This window comes from Lactuca virosa, chromosome 9, assembly GCF_052849685.1.
Source record: "Lactuca virosa cultivar CGN04683 chromosome 9, Lactuca_virosa_CGN04683_v6, whole genome shotgun sequence".
NCBI lineage: Eukaryota > Viridiplantae > Streptophyta > Magnoliopsida > Asterales > Asteraceae > Lactuca > Lactuca virosa.
In genome coordinates, this window is record NC_136434.1 from 268,765,152 (window position 1) to 268,779,254 (window position 14,103).

The following is a 14,103-nucleotide window of genomic DNA, read 5'->3' on the forward strand; positions in this document are numbered from 1 at the left end:
AATTATGCGTCAAAAAGATGAAAAAAAGCATGTTTACGGGGATTATGTTGATGTTGCTGATGTAGCTTTAGATATAACCGAATTAGAAAGCAATTCAGATGGAGATGAGTTGGGTGATGAAGTTAAAGCTAAGTTTCCCGATAACCTTTTTTATGGTATGCCCCCATCTACCCGCATGTCCAGTTGATATTAATGAAGATATCCCAACACAGATGGTAGACATCAATCTTCAAAAGATTGAATGTGAGAGTATATTTAAGAACAAAGAACTTTTAAAGCGGGCTATTGGTAAAAAATGTCTTCGAGAAGGTTTTCAGACGAGGACAAGTAGATCTACCAAATCAAGGTATGAGGCTGTGTGTGTTTCGAAAAATTGTTCTTGGTTACTAAGAGCAAAAGCAATTACAAATTCTGATGGACTTTTCCAAGTGAATAAATTTGTTGATGTACACACATGTTCTTCAACAAATTTCAACCTAATCATCGACAAGCAAACAAATATGTTTTGGGTGAATATCTTGCTGATGTTTTGGCTGAAGATTATAGTAGAGTTTATCGGAGAAAAGATATTATTAATGATATGAATGCTCAATTGAATATCAATATCTCATACCATCAGGCATGGCGTGCGAAGCAATATGCATTGTTGTTGTTAAGGGGTACGAAAGAGGATTCTTTTACCAAACTTCCGGCTTATTTCCACAATTTGGTCAAATATAATCCGGGTACGGTGACACATATTAAAACAGATGGTGATGATCGCTTTGAGTTTTTGTACGTCGCACTTGGTTGTTCGGTTAGTATTTTAATATTTTATTATTATTATTATTTTTATTTTGGTGTATTTGAATAGATATACAATGTGTTGTAGTACGCGCTTTTGTCAATTTTTGTAAATCGACCCTTGTAGTAGATGGAGCCCACCTAAAGGGCAAGTTCAAAGGTACCATGTTACTTGCAGTTACTAAGGACGGACAAAACCAAATATTACCGGTTGCATATGGTATATGCAAAAATGAGTGTACAGATTCTTGGACATGGTTTTTTCAAAAACTACGTGATGCATAGACAATATGCAGGAGCTTACAATTATATCTGATAGGTCTCCATCTATAGCGACATCCGTTGCCAACATTTTTCCTCGCTCATCACGGAATATGTGGTGTCCATTTGTATTTCAACATAGTATCTAGATTCGGGAAGAGTAAGACAGTTAAAGGAATTTTTTGGGACGCTTGTAGGGCGTATACAGTTGATGTTTTTGATGTTGCCATGGAACTTATGAAAAAGACAAAAGAACCAGTATGGGAGTACATAAAAAGTATAAATCCAGAAACTTGGTCTAGGGCACATTTTAGAGGGAACCGATACAATCTTATGTCGTCCAACAGTGCGGAGTCTATAAATGCATTATCTAGACACGCACGTAAGGTGCCGATACTTATGTTGATCGATTTTTTTCATGCAACAATGCAACAATGGTGGTTTCAAAGACTTAACCTTGCAGGTATTAAGTTAATTTTTAATATTAATGTTTTATTAAATGTTATTGATCTTAACTTCTTCATTTTGTCTATTTTTTAAGCGGAAGCAACAACAACACTCACCCCTTGGGCCGATGATATTGTAAAAGAAAACAAAAAAACTTTTATTAAGTGGGATGTTCGCATGATCTCAAATACGAAATGCGAGGTAAAAAAGGGGGCACAAAACGTGATTGTTGATTTCCAACAAATGACATGTACATGTAGGCATTGGCAACTTGATGGGATACATTGTGGTCATGTCATAAGATGTTTAACAGTCAACAATTACCAAGACTGCTCGAGGTATGCATTAAATGCTTACTTTACCGAAACACTGAGGAAAACGTATGAGGAATCAATAAACCCTTTGCCAAAGCCATCCGAATGGGATATCCCCGATGATTTGATGATTGTTAAGCCACCTATAATGGATAAACATCAGCCAGGCAGGCCAAGAAACCCAGACCACATTCCATCCCAAGGCGAGGGTCCAATTAGAAAAGAGTGTTCTACATGTGGTCAAGTAGGACACACGAGAAACAATTGTACTGGAAGGGCGTCCGGTAGTGGAGCACGTCGCACGACAATTTCTACTACAGAAATGACATTTAATATTGGTGGTTCAGCGAGTTGCTCACAAACCTATGACGCCGATTTTGATATAAAACAACCTTGAAATGAAGAGTTGTTAACTTATTATGTATTGTAATTTTTTTATTAAATCTTACAAGACATTGTTATGCTTTCATATTTTAGTTTAGTTTACAGATTATAATAATTAATGAAGCTTTTATATTATAATATTTACTTTGCGGATTATAACAACAAATGATGCTTAACGGTAAAAAAGATGTTATTTAAAAAAATAACAACAAATGATCCTTTTGCACCCTAAGGTGTATCAGGATAATGTTACAACATTTTTGTAACTAATTTTTAAACTCAGGGAACTGCAATGGGTACTTCTCTTTCTCGATTGTTATATAGTCATCCCTAATTCTCATTTTATCTTCCAAACGATCCTTTTGCACCCTAAGGTGTATCATCTGCTCGTCCTTCTCAGCAAGCCATTTTTCAGTCGTTTTGATTGCCTTCTTAGTCTTTTTTATCCATTCTTCATGCTCTTTGATTTTGTTTTTATTGAGGTCTATCCATTCTTGAGCTTGTTTGCATTCCGAAGCAATATCATTACCACGTTGAGTGAGAAGTCGGGATGACTCTTTGTCCTGTTCTTGTTGTTCTTCAGCCTTTTTCAATTCTTCAAAATTTTCATCTGACATATATGGGCCTGCTGAAGAGGGTGTAAAAAAAGGGTCGACTGAGTCACAGTAGTAACAATCTACTTCGTTGCATGAGCAAATTTCGAAAGACACCTTAAAATTTAATTATTAAAATCCGCATTCTCATTCCTCTCCTCCAACTCCTACATTAAAATTAACACATTATAGTTATTAACGAAAGACACCTTAAAATTTAATTATTAAAATCGTAACTGTAATATATATAATAACCTTGTCGTCTTCAATATCACCAAAAACATTTTCATTTGTATTATTTTTATTCGTCCCTTCATCTTCTACAACCTACATTTTCAACTATAAAATATGAACAAAAATTTTCAAATATGTTAATAAATTATATAAAAAATGTAGCGTGTAACTAACCGGTTGACCTAAATTTGTTTGGAATATTGCAGGCTCCTCAAAACTGATGTTATTCCATAGATCTTCATTATTCACTTCTTCAACAAACACCTCAGTAGGTTCTCGATTCATAAACACCTGTTACTCTAGTGCATGTAGCCGTTTCAACACCTCCTCTAAGCTGAGTTTCCCACTACGCCCACCTCTACCGTGAGAGCGACCACTAGACGACATACTAGACGAAGATTCGTCTTGTCTCCTAAAATGGTCCCGTATTGGGGATGGAACTGATTTCCATTCACCATATACATACTCTTGCAATGACATATAATAAGAAGATGCCATCTCATCATCACTCGGTGACATTTTATTTCTTGGTCGTTGTCCCTCCTAAAAAATTGAACATATTAAAAATGCATATAAAAGTATAATAATGAATTTTATAAAAAATAAAAAAAAATTTATAAACCTGTGTCATTGAAAAAATCTTGTTCACATCAACCCATTTCAATTTTTTTGTGTCACTCCATCGTTTCATTCGAGACATGTCTCTATTTTTTCTCAATACAAATCCACAGGCACGAACAGCCGGAAGCATCTCATATATCCATATCTACAATTTTTACAATTATAGTAATAAGAATTAAAATTAAAATAACTAACATAACAATAAAAGCATTTAAATATAAATAATTTTTTATACCTTAAATGGAGCCGTAAATCCTGAGACGGAGTATTTTAAAGTTTGACGACGCTCCGGCAGTGATAAATATTTATTTATCTTGTTCCACGTATCCTCAAGGTCGTCATAGGTAAAATCTCATAAATAGCTACCCCAAGCAAAACTAACAAAACAAAAAAGTATTAGTTATAATATACATTAACATTGATAATATGAAACTTTCAAAGTAAACAAAAAATACCAGACATCCAAATTCTCAGCAAAAAAAAAAACCAATCTTGTGGCACCCGATCATTTATTTCTTTTCCCAAAAATCCTTCACACAAAATGTATATCAAACATACTCTAACTGCATCAGCGTCGCCAACTTCTAAGAATGGATGATTTAAAATATAACTTTTCATGACACCGATTTTCACCGAACTATTTGTATGGTTCAGAAATAGACGTTCATGCAATAAACATCTTTTTTTAGTACTAACTATTTTTTCTGACACTTTTTTGCCAAGTCGCCAAAATTCAACCCGGTTATCAAACAAAACTCTTTCGGGTCATATACCATTTTCATATCACCCACTCTAAAATATAACCGTTTTATTCCATCTGGAGATAAAACAGCGTCCGACCGTATCTGATGAAGAAACATCTTGTGGAACAACAATCTGTCCCCTTGTAAACGAGGGACGTCCAACAAGTAACCAAATACTGTTTGTCTAAAAATATCACGTTTGACACCATCTAACACCTCGAATACTTCCCAAATGTTACACCCCGATCCTTTTAAGTTCACAATAGCTTTAACATTGAAATTATTAGAATCATGCTGCACAAAAAACAACAACATACGTCACACCCCAAAACCGGAACGGCGGAAACGTTCTGGGGCGGAGGACGTCATGTATAGTATCATAACAATGCATAATAGTATACAAGCAACAACATCCATTGCATTAATATAATAATTTTAATACAAGCGTGTTCTGTATAGTTTATAAGACACCAAAAATACGAGTCAAAATAAGAGATGAGTCTTGAATGTGCTCCATCTTCTCAAAAGCTTCATCGGTACCTGTCTACTGATGACCTGAGAATACAAGTTATTTTGAAAGAGTTTATCAGCATTAAAGCTGGTGAGTTCATAAGTATTTAGTGTCATTGTTTGTATGAAAATGCTTGTAAGTTTGAAGAAAATGTTTGTAAGTTCTCAATGTAAATGTTTGTAGTGAGTAATTGTATCTCCTAGAAAATCCTATATTTTCTACTAAAAGTGGCCTTCTACCAAGGCACCAATGTTCTGTATGTTTGTTTTGTGTAAAAGTGTGTATTTTCCTAAGTATGACTATCATTAACGAAATATAGTTTAAACATTTATGAATATGTGAGAAGATCACAAAGTAAATGTATTAGGGAAGATAATGTTTTACCTCAGCAGTAACACTGCTGGCTATAAAGTGATAAAATACAGACTCCCGGTAGTATTAAATGTACAATACCCCTCGGGGAGTCTAAAGTAGCCTTTAATCTTTAGTTGGTTAATTAAAGGTTTTAAATGTGAACTCGTATGTAACCATGCTGATCGACGACTGAATAATTGATGACCCTCCGATGTCATATGTAGTGAGGTGACATTTTGTCACCCCTTGGCCTTATCGGCTGGGACTGTAGCTAGTAGTCGGGGTGTGGGAGTGTCTGTCCCGTATAGATCTATACACACAATGCCCGCTCTCCCTCCAGGAGACTCTGGTTACAAAAATGATACAACACGGTCTTGTTGTATCCGAAAATAGTATGTCACATTCTAGTTATCGTATTCGTATGTTTGTATAGTATATCATAATGTAGTAATGTTCTCTCTGTACTAGTGTATAGTATGCTCTCTTATATAGTGTATAGTATGTTCTCTTGTATAGTGACTAGTGTGTATTGTATTTCGTTATAGTATGTTTGTGATAACTTGTAAACGTGCTGACTCTTGTATGCTTCGTTGTACTAGTAATAGTGAGTAGTAATCTCTTAAACTATACCTATTATAGTTTACTAGTAATGTTGTTTGTATGCCTTTGCTACCCAAAGGTACTGAACTGAAATAAAAGCCTTTATATCTAAACACATATACGTGATATAGAACTAAGGTTTCAACGACATTCGGACAAATAACAGGATACTCTAAGTCCACAACCAAACAAGGAACATGAAATAAAGTGAGCTATCAGTCCTAAGCCCTTCAAATCTTACTTATATAAATATATCTGTATAGACATTAGTTTGACAATAATATAAGTTAAAAAGAGTTTTATAAAGGATTTAGCATATAAAAGAGTTTAAAATGTTTTGAAGTGTTTGAAATCTATAAGTTTGATAACAATTTTCAAGTAATAGAAAATCTTTCTGTTTGTTCTAGTTATTAATCACATGTGATTAATATAATAACTAGAATGTTTCAACTTGTATTCCCCCCCCCCATAAAAGCATTTAAAATCATTTCAAAGGTTGATTAAGGGGTATGAACTCACCTGTAGTGAGTGGTTTGGATGGAAGTGCCGGATAGGATGCTAAGTGTCAAGTGAGGACTTGAGCACACACGGATCCTATTTAACATATAATGACACATAAATGTATCTAATTAGCGATTAAACAACTAATTAAGCAAGTATAAATACCCTAGGACGTGGAAAACACTTTGATTCAAGTGCTAGAAGTGCAAAGGGTTGTAGGGCCTCACATAGGAGTTTACGGCCCAAGTGTTTACGGCCCAAAGTGTTTACGGCCCATTGGTTTACGGCCCAATGAGTTTACGGCCGTAAACTCATGGTATCATGTTCCATTTTGTGTGTTTAAGGTCCTATACTCATCTTGGAGGTGTTCTAGACTTAGTTTCAAGGCTTAGGAAGGTGTTGTGGCCACTTTGCACCACAAATTAGAGTTTACGGCCAAAGGAGATTTTCTTGGCCGTAAACACCCTTCTGGTCACGATTTCTAGATGTTTAACAAGTGATTCTAGTATCCAACAAGCTAAGGATAGTGTACTTACGTAGTGGAAGCTTGAAAGGGTGGTTAGAGTCCAAAAACACTAGTGTGTGTTCTTGGTGTTCTTGGTGAAATGAAGAACACTTGAAGATCTACCCAAAAGAAGAGATTTCATGGATGAAATCAAGAGTGAATCAAAGAGAAGAGATGTATTAACTCATATATGGAAGGATTTACTTACATTTTTGAAGATTGGGAGCAAAAGTCTCAAGATCCTTGGGAGAGAATTCGAGTTCTAGGCTTGGAAAAGTGAAAAGTGGCTGAAAAATGACTAAGGGCCATATATATATCATGGAGTTTACGGCCACCATGTGTTTACGGCCGTAAACCCATGACCCTTGGCCGTAAACTCCTCTTTTGAGGGTTTATGACATGTTTGATAGGTTACAACTTCAATTGGCACTTCCATTCACTTATTCCTTTGATGTACTAAACTCAGAATGCTCAAATAGACTCTAAATATTGCTAAAAGTTAGCAGGAACAAGTCTAGCTTTAATTGGATACAATGGTTAGTACAAGATTGAAATTTTGGGTTGTCACAACATATTATAAAACTAAACAACTATTTCATTTTAAAATATCCGAATATTAAATGCAATAATAATCCAACATTTAAATTACAAACATAAACAATGCAAAAACCAACATTCAATCAATAATTTCTATATTTACGCTGAAAAACAATAACATACTATAACAATTATTCAACTTAAACAAGTATATACAATTTTTCAAGTTATACGACAAGTATACAAACGATTTTTAACTTTCAAATTAAAAAAATTAACATATTCTAAGCATACTATAACAATTTTTCAACTTAAACGACAAGTATATACAAATTTTCAAGTTAAACGACAAATATAGAAACGACTATTGTAAATATATTGTAAACATTATTATAACCATTTTTCAAATTATACGACCACTTATACGACAGATATATACAATTTTTCAAGTTATACAACAACTATACAAACGACAAATAACATATTCTAACCATGCTATATCAATTTCTCAACTTAAACCACTAACCAAACATATTGTAAACAATATTGTAACAATTTATTTAACTTTGAACTTAAAAAAAATAACATTTTCTAACCATTTACTAAATGTACAACAAGCCAATGCACATTCCACGCAGTCTATACTTGTACATTCATACAACCACTAAGAAAATAGCATTAAAACTTCAAGGTTACTAATAAATAATATTAAATCTATCAAATACAACAAAATTACCCAATCACAAACAATATAATTTCATTTTTTACACTAACTAATACAATAAATAATAAAATAATAAAAACATATACTAAATAAAAGTTAATAAAAACATAAAAAGAGTTAAAATCTAACCATATTTTCGGGATTGTTGAAAAAATCGTCAATTTTCTTCAAGAAATCGTCAGAGGGAATCGCCGAGAGAGAGAGAGTTTTTCTAAATTGAAGAGTGAAAAATGAAGAAAAAAAAACAGTTTTATAGTTTTTTCGAATGAAATCGCAGATGGAACAAGCAAAATCACAGATGGATTATTCCATCTGCGAATGTACAAGTGCCTAAATCACAACTGTGCTTTAGGCGCTTGTACCTTCGCAGATGGACGGGCAAAATCGCAGATGGGTTATTTCCATCTGCGATTTCATTGGTTATAATTGCAATTTTGATTTTTTTGGCTAAATTTGTAAGGTAATTAATGTATTTGGCTAAATTTGTAATTATCTCTTTTTTTAACTCCCAAATAATTAACTAATCAAAATCAAAATCAATTTTCACAAACACTTCCATATAGGGCTGTAAACGAACCAAACGTTCGGCTAACCGTTCTTGAATCGTTCGACAGGAAGTCCGTTTATGTTCGTTTATTTAATAAATAAACCGACATGAACACAAATTTCCGTTCGTTTAGTTAAACGAACAAACATGAACAATGATCATGTTCATTCATTTATGTTCGTAAACGTTCGTTTATGTTCTTTGTTTACGTTCGTTCGCTTAAGTTTATTAATGTTAATATATGTTCAAGTGGTTTTTTTATTATTACATTACTATCTTATATATTCGTTTATATTCATATATGTTCAATTGTGTTTGTTTTTTTTTTGTTCGTTTACATTCATTTACCATGTTCATGAATATAAACAAAAGAAAATGAACAATGTAATTTGTTAAATAAACGAACATGAACAAAAAAACTTGTTCATTTATATATTCGTGTTCATTCATTTGTTCGACTAACTTAAATAAACGAACATGAACAAGCCCTGCTTCCAAATACAAAAGTTTAAGCGCTTTATGTATGAAAAACACAAACTTTTACCAATTTATTTGATAAAATGGTTTTTGACAAAAATTATACAACAATCTTATTAAAAAAAATCACCAAATTAGTCATCAATACAATAGTAAGAAATCATTTTTTTGTATAAATTAGTAAATATGCCAATAAAAAATCAAAAAACTATTATATATATATATATATGGATAGAAAATCTATTTTAATATGTAAAATGGTAATAGACAAATGTAATGATATAAATAAACAGTTTACCCTAAGTACAAATGTGGATATAGTCTGTACATAATATGGGCTGGTTAGAAAGTACCAAAAACGGATGGTTTTTATAACCAAGAGCAATGAGCGAAACTTCCGCACATGGTTGGAATGGATGAAAATACCAAAAATCTAGATGGGCCACATTTAAATTATTAGGGAGCAAAAGGGAAAAGCGCCAAATAATTATTTTCAGTTTGGGACCCAGAAGCTCACGAGTTATCTGCTACAGTTTCATACAAATTGTTTGGCATGTGAAGTTTGGACTTCGGAGAATAATCATGTCCTTTCCTATCCCTTTGCATTATTGTTTTATCATATACTATTTGGTTTCTACCCTGAAAATCGGACCACCCAACTCACATTTTAGAATCCGAGTTCGATTTTCATTTGGGTTCGGTTTGACCGGAAATCGTATTTGAAATTTTGGCTTCAATAATTAAACAAACACATAGGGGCAACCGTCGGCCCATAATTTTTATTGACTATTTAATCTTAGTATATAATCATTAGTCTATTCTTAAGAAAGAAAAATTAAGATAAATTACAGGAGTGAGAAGGATCCAAAGGACTTATACCTTTGGTTTAAGTGATGATGAACAAATCTTTAAATTGTCTCGAATTTTCCTTTCAAATCGAGCTCCATATCTCCAAAATCGCACTCCCTTGGAACATAACCCTCAAGGGGTAAAAAGGATCGAGTTTAGCTCTTAAAACAGATTTTATTTTTTATTTTTTATTTTTTATTTTTTTTAAAAATTTAGATGCAACTTCGCATCGTGTACATCTTAAAATCTCATCGCGGTGTCGCGTTCTCGCATAGATTTTGCCTCAGGTTCGGACAACCATAACTTCTTTATACAAACTCGGATTTTGATGATCTTTATATCCAAACCGTTCATGATCAAGTGAACTACGACTTTCTTTTACATTATGTCATCCAAAAAAGACTATAATGTTACTTATAATCCCAAAAAAAAGTGGGTATACATTTTGTGTTCTTAAAACTACACATCTTACATTCATCATTATGTATACTTTAGCAAAATACACGATTTAACCCTTTAATCAACCAACAAATGTATTACACCCTTCATAATATATAAGTTATAAAAAACTAGTAGTATAGGTTCTCTCTCTCCCCCACTCCCACCCCGCCCTTTAAAAGATTACGTCCTCGAAATCATTTTAGGACATGTACGACATGCATGCTTAAATTCCTCATCAAGTTCGTAAGTTATGATCATTCCTCTAAATATTTCGTAACATATTACATAAAATATGTCAAAGCACTATGGGGTTCACATGGATACTCTCGATATGATACATAATATCTGCTAATTTTCTCAATTTTCATAATAATTCGAAACACCATTTACCGTTCCCCCCCCCCCCCTCCTCTTTTTAAGTAGATAATACATTTTCCATTTCCATCTTCTGAATCATATTAGATTAACAACCAATAATTCTTCCATTCGAGCAAACACAACTCAAACAAATTGTTACTTTCGACTTTATGTCTTAGTTGTCACGTTGGTTTACCAGAATGATACGAAATTTCGAAATCATTATCTTTCAAGTATTCATTCACCACGTACAAGTAATGTTTCCAGTTTAGTGCAAAAACCACTATAGTCACCTCTAAATCATAAATCAGATACGCTACATCTACCGCTCACAATTATCCAATTACGTATACAATTACTCATATCCTTTGTTCTAAAGCATACTCATGACAATTCGTAAATTGTCATTATAAGTAATAATATCACATCCTCTACAAAACACTAAGGTGGTGTTTGTTTTTTTAAAAAAACCTCTTCTAACCTCTTAGTGCTGCGCGGCGCAGCACACGCGCAACACTTTTAAGTTCGCAACAATTTGTTTTTTAAAAGACTTCAGGTTCAAAAACCTCTTCCCGTCCTCTTCCCCACACAACATTGGGCTTGGCTCTTCTCACCACTTCTAACCTAATCTAAACAAAAAAAAATGCGGACAAAATTGTAGCCGCATTCTGTCTTCTTCGTTCTCCCTTCGTTCTCCCTTCTCGTCGATCCTGTTGAAGACCGGAAGAACTCCTCCAGCCGCTCGCCGCTGCCATCGTCTTCAACATCAACAGGTTGGGTTTTATTTATTTATTTATTTTCTAGATTTCTTATTTGAGTACCGATTCTATGCTGTTGAGTACCAATTTTCTAATTTGAGTACCGATTTTGTTGCTGAGATGTGAAGATTCCTTGCTAAAATCTTTATTGAATGTTGATTTATGATGTAATTGTTCTTATAACAGATCTTCAGCTCAAATTTATGTTTTGGTTTATGAATTTTTGTGCTGAATTGTTATTAATGTTTGGTAAAATCATAATCTTTGCTGAAATCATATACTTATATGCTGAAATCATAAACTTATATGCAAGTTTATATGCTGAAATCATAAATCTTATATGCTGAAATCATAAATCTTTGCTGAATATGTTAAAGTCTTTGCTAAAATGTTTTTTTTAAACATATTTGCTAAATTGTTATCACTTGTATTTCTTGAATGGAGATCAAGTTTATGCTTATATGCAAGTTTGTGCTTAAATCGTTAAATATGCTAAACTTATTTGTTGATTGTGTTGTATAATCTTTGCTTATATCGTTTTTTTGTTCATTCATGATGCATTGTTGTTGAATATGCTAAACTTATTTGTTGATTATGTTGAAATATGATTAATCTTCGTTGTTAAAGTATGTATTCTATATTTTTTTTGTTATTAGCAATGAGAGATAAACATACATGGACCAATGAGCAAACAAAATGCTTATTGCTCACTTGTATTGAAGAAGTACAAACCATGGGTAGAAAAGGTTTGAGTTTGCACAAACAATCATGGCACAAATTAGGAACAACCATTAAGGAAAAGTATGGCGTGGATCTTAATCAACGACAATTAAAAAACGCCTATGATAACCTTAAAGCCAAATACACAGGATGGTTATACTTAAAAAACAAAATTGGAAACCTTTACAATCCACAAACAAATACTTTTAACTTAACAAATGAGGAGTGGGAGGACTTTAAAAATGTGTATATATATATATATATACACACACACACATATATTTATATGTATATTGTTTATATAGTTACCATTAATGCTTATATTACTTTTGTTACATTGATTGGGTTTAGGTACATCCGAAAGCCGCTTCTTTGAAAACCGTCCCATTATTGTTTCCAGAGCTTTGTGCAGAACTATTTGATGGTAACAGTGCATCTGGTAATCTTAGCTATGCCACATCCCAAACACCATCAGGACATGGATCACCTTCTTTCGCGTTGCACCACTAAAGCTTATGGACGCCCCTTCCATTAACATAGATGAAGATGATTACTTTTCCAATCATACTAGTGAGCATTTTACTCAGCCACCACCTTCTACTGCTTCACCTTCTGCTGATTCACCTTTTACTGCTTCACCTTCTGGTAACCCCAACAAAAGGGCTAAACCCTCAACTCCTAGACCTCGAGCTCCTAGTGCCTCACCTGATCCACCTTCGTGTGCCTCGCCTAAAGCTTCTATTATTGCTGATGATTTAGCACTGGAGATGCAAAAAGCTCGACGCCATTTGACTCAAGGGCCAACAATTCCCCAATGTTTAGAGAAGCTTGAGTTGCTCGAGTTAGGCCCAGTAGACCCTCTACGATTTGCTGCGTATCACATTTTTTGAGGGACCATGAATATAAGAGAGATGTGGGTAAATTTGCCAAATGATCCACAAATATTAAGAGGATGAGTCGAGATGACAGTTACAAGTTTAGGAGTTTTAAAGGATGGAAAGATTGTTCGTTAAGTTTATATGTTTGAGTTGTTTAGGTTTTAATTGCATGTGTTGGAACTATATGGTTATGTTTTTTGGTTATTTGCTACTTGGATATTATTTGTAGTATTTGGTACTTGAATCTTATGTTATTTGGTATTGACTTTTATGTTATGTTTTTTGGTACTTGAATCTTATGTTATTTGGTACTTGAGATTTATGTTATGTTATGTTATTTGGTACTTGAATCTTATGTTATTTGGTATTTGACTTTTATGTTATGTTTTTTGGTACTTGAATCTTATGTTATTTGGTACTTGAGATTTATGTTATGTTATGTTATTTGGTATTTGAATTTTATGTTATGTTTTTTGGTACTTGAATCTTATGTTATTTGGTACTTGAGATTTATGTTATGTTATGTTAGTTGGTACTTAAGTTTTATTTTATATTATTTGGTACTTGTGTTGATTAATAGGTTCTTAATGGATCACGACAAAAAGATACTTCTCATAATTCTAATGTACTTGTACGTCCGCTACTTTTGGAAGAGGGGTGTCAAACGAGTGTGGGACAACGATTCGGAAATGACGGGACATGAATTTACGTTAGAGTTACTTCACCGTAATCCTCTACAATGTGTTTGAAGTACTACGCATGTCTCGTGAATCATTTGTCCGACTATGTGCTCATTTTAGAGTAAACTACGCGTTAAAGGATAGAAAACATGTATCGGTTGAGGAGAAGATGACTATGTTTTTGATGATGATCGGTCATAACCAACGTTATCTGATTATCAAGCGGAGATTTCAACAATCAAAAGCAAACGATTCATAAGTTTTTTCATGAAGTGTTGGACAAA

General features: G+C 33.4%; 1 protein-coding gene across 1 annotated transcript; it reads left to right on the forward strand.

Annotated features, from left to right (window-relative positions):
• The first annotated feature begins 212 nt into the window (after positions 1–212).
• Positions 213–2,202, forward strand: LOC145140527 (uncharacterized). The gene is made up of 5 exons (XM_079073989.1): positions 213–509; positions 620–796; positions 1,080–1,162; positions 1,242–1,507; positions 1,586–2,202. Exons 1-5 carry the CDS (start codon positions 213–215, stop codon positions 2,200–2,202), a joined length of 1,440 nt encoding a protein of 479 aa, XP_078930115.1.
• Positions 2,203–14,103: the final 11,901 nt, after the last annotated feature.

Excerpts from the sequence above, each read along its gene's own strand:
- LOC145140527 (XM_079073989.1), top strand. The coding sequence starts at position 213 with ATGGTAGACATCAATCTTCAAAAGATTGAATGTGAGAGTATATTTAAG. Across the intron at positions 510-619 it reads AGCAAACAAATATGTTTTGG|GCATGGCGTGCGAAGCAATA; the intron begins GTGAATATCTTG and ends TCATACCATCAG. Across the intron at positions 1,163-1,241 it reads CGCTCATCACGGAATATGTG|GGCGTATACAGTTGATGTTT; the intron begins GTGTCCATTTGT and ends GGACGCTTGTAG.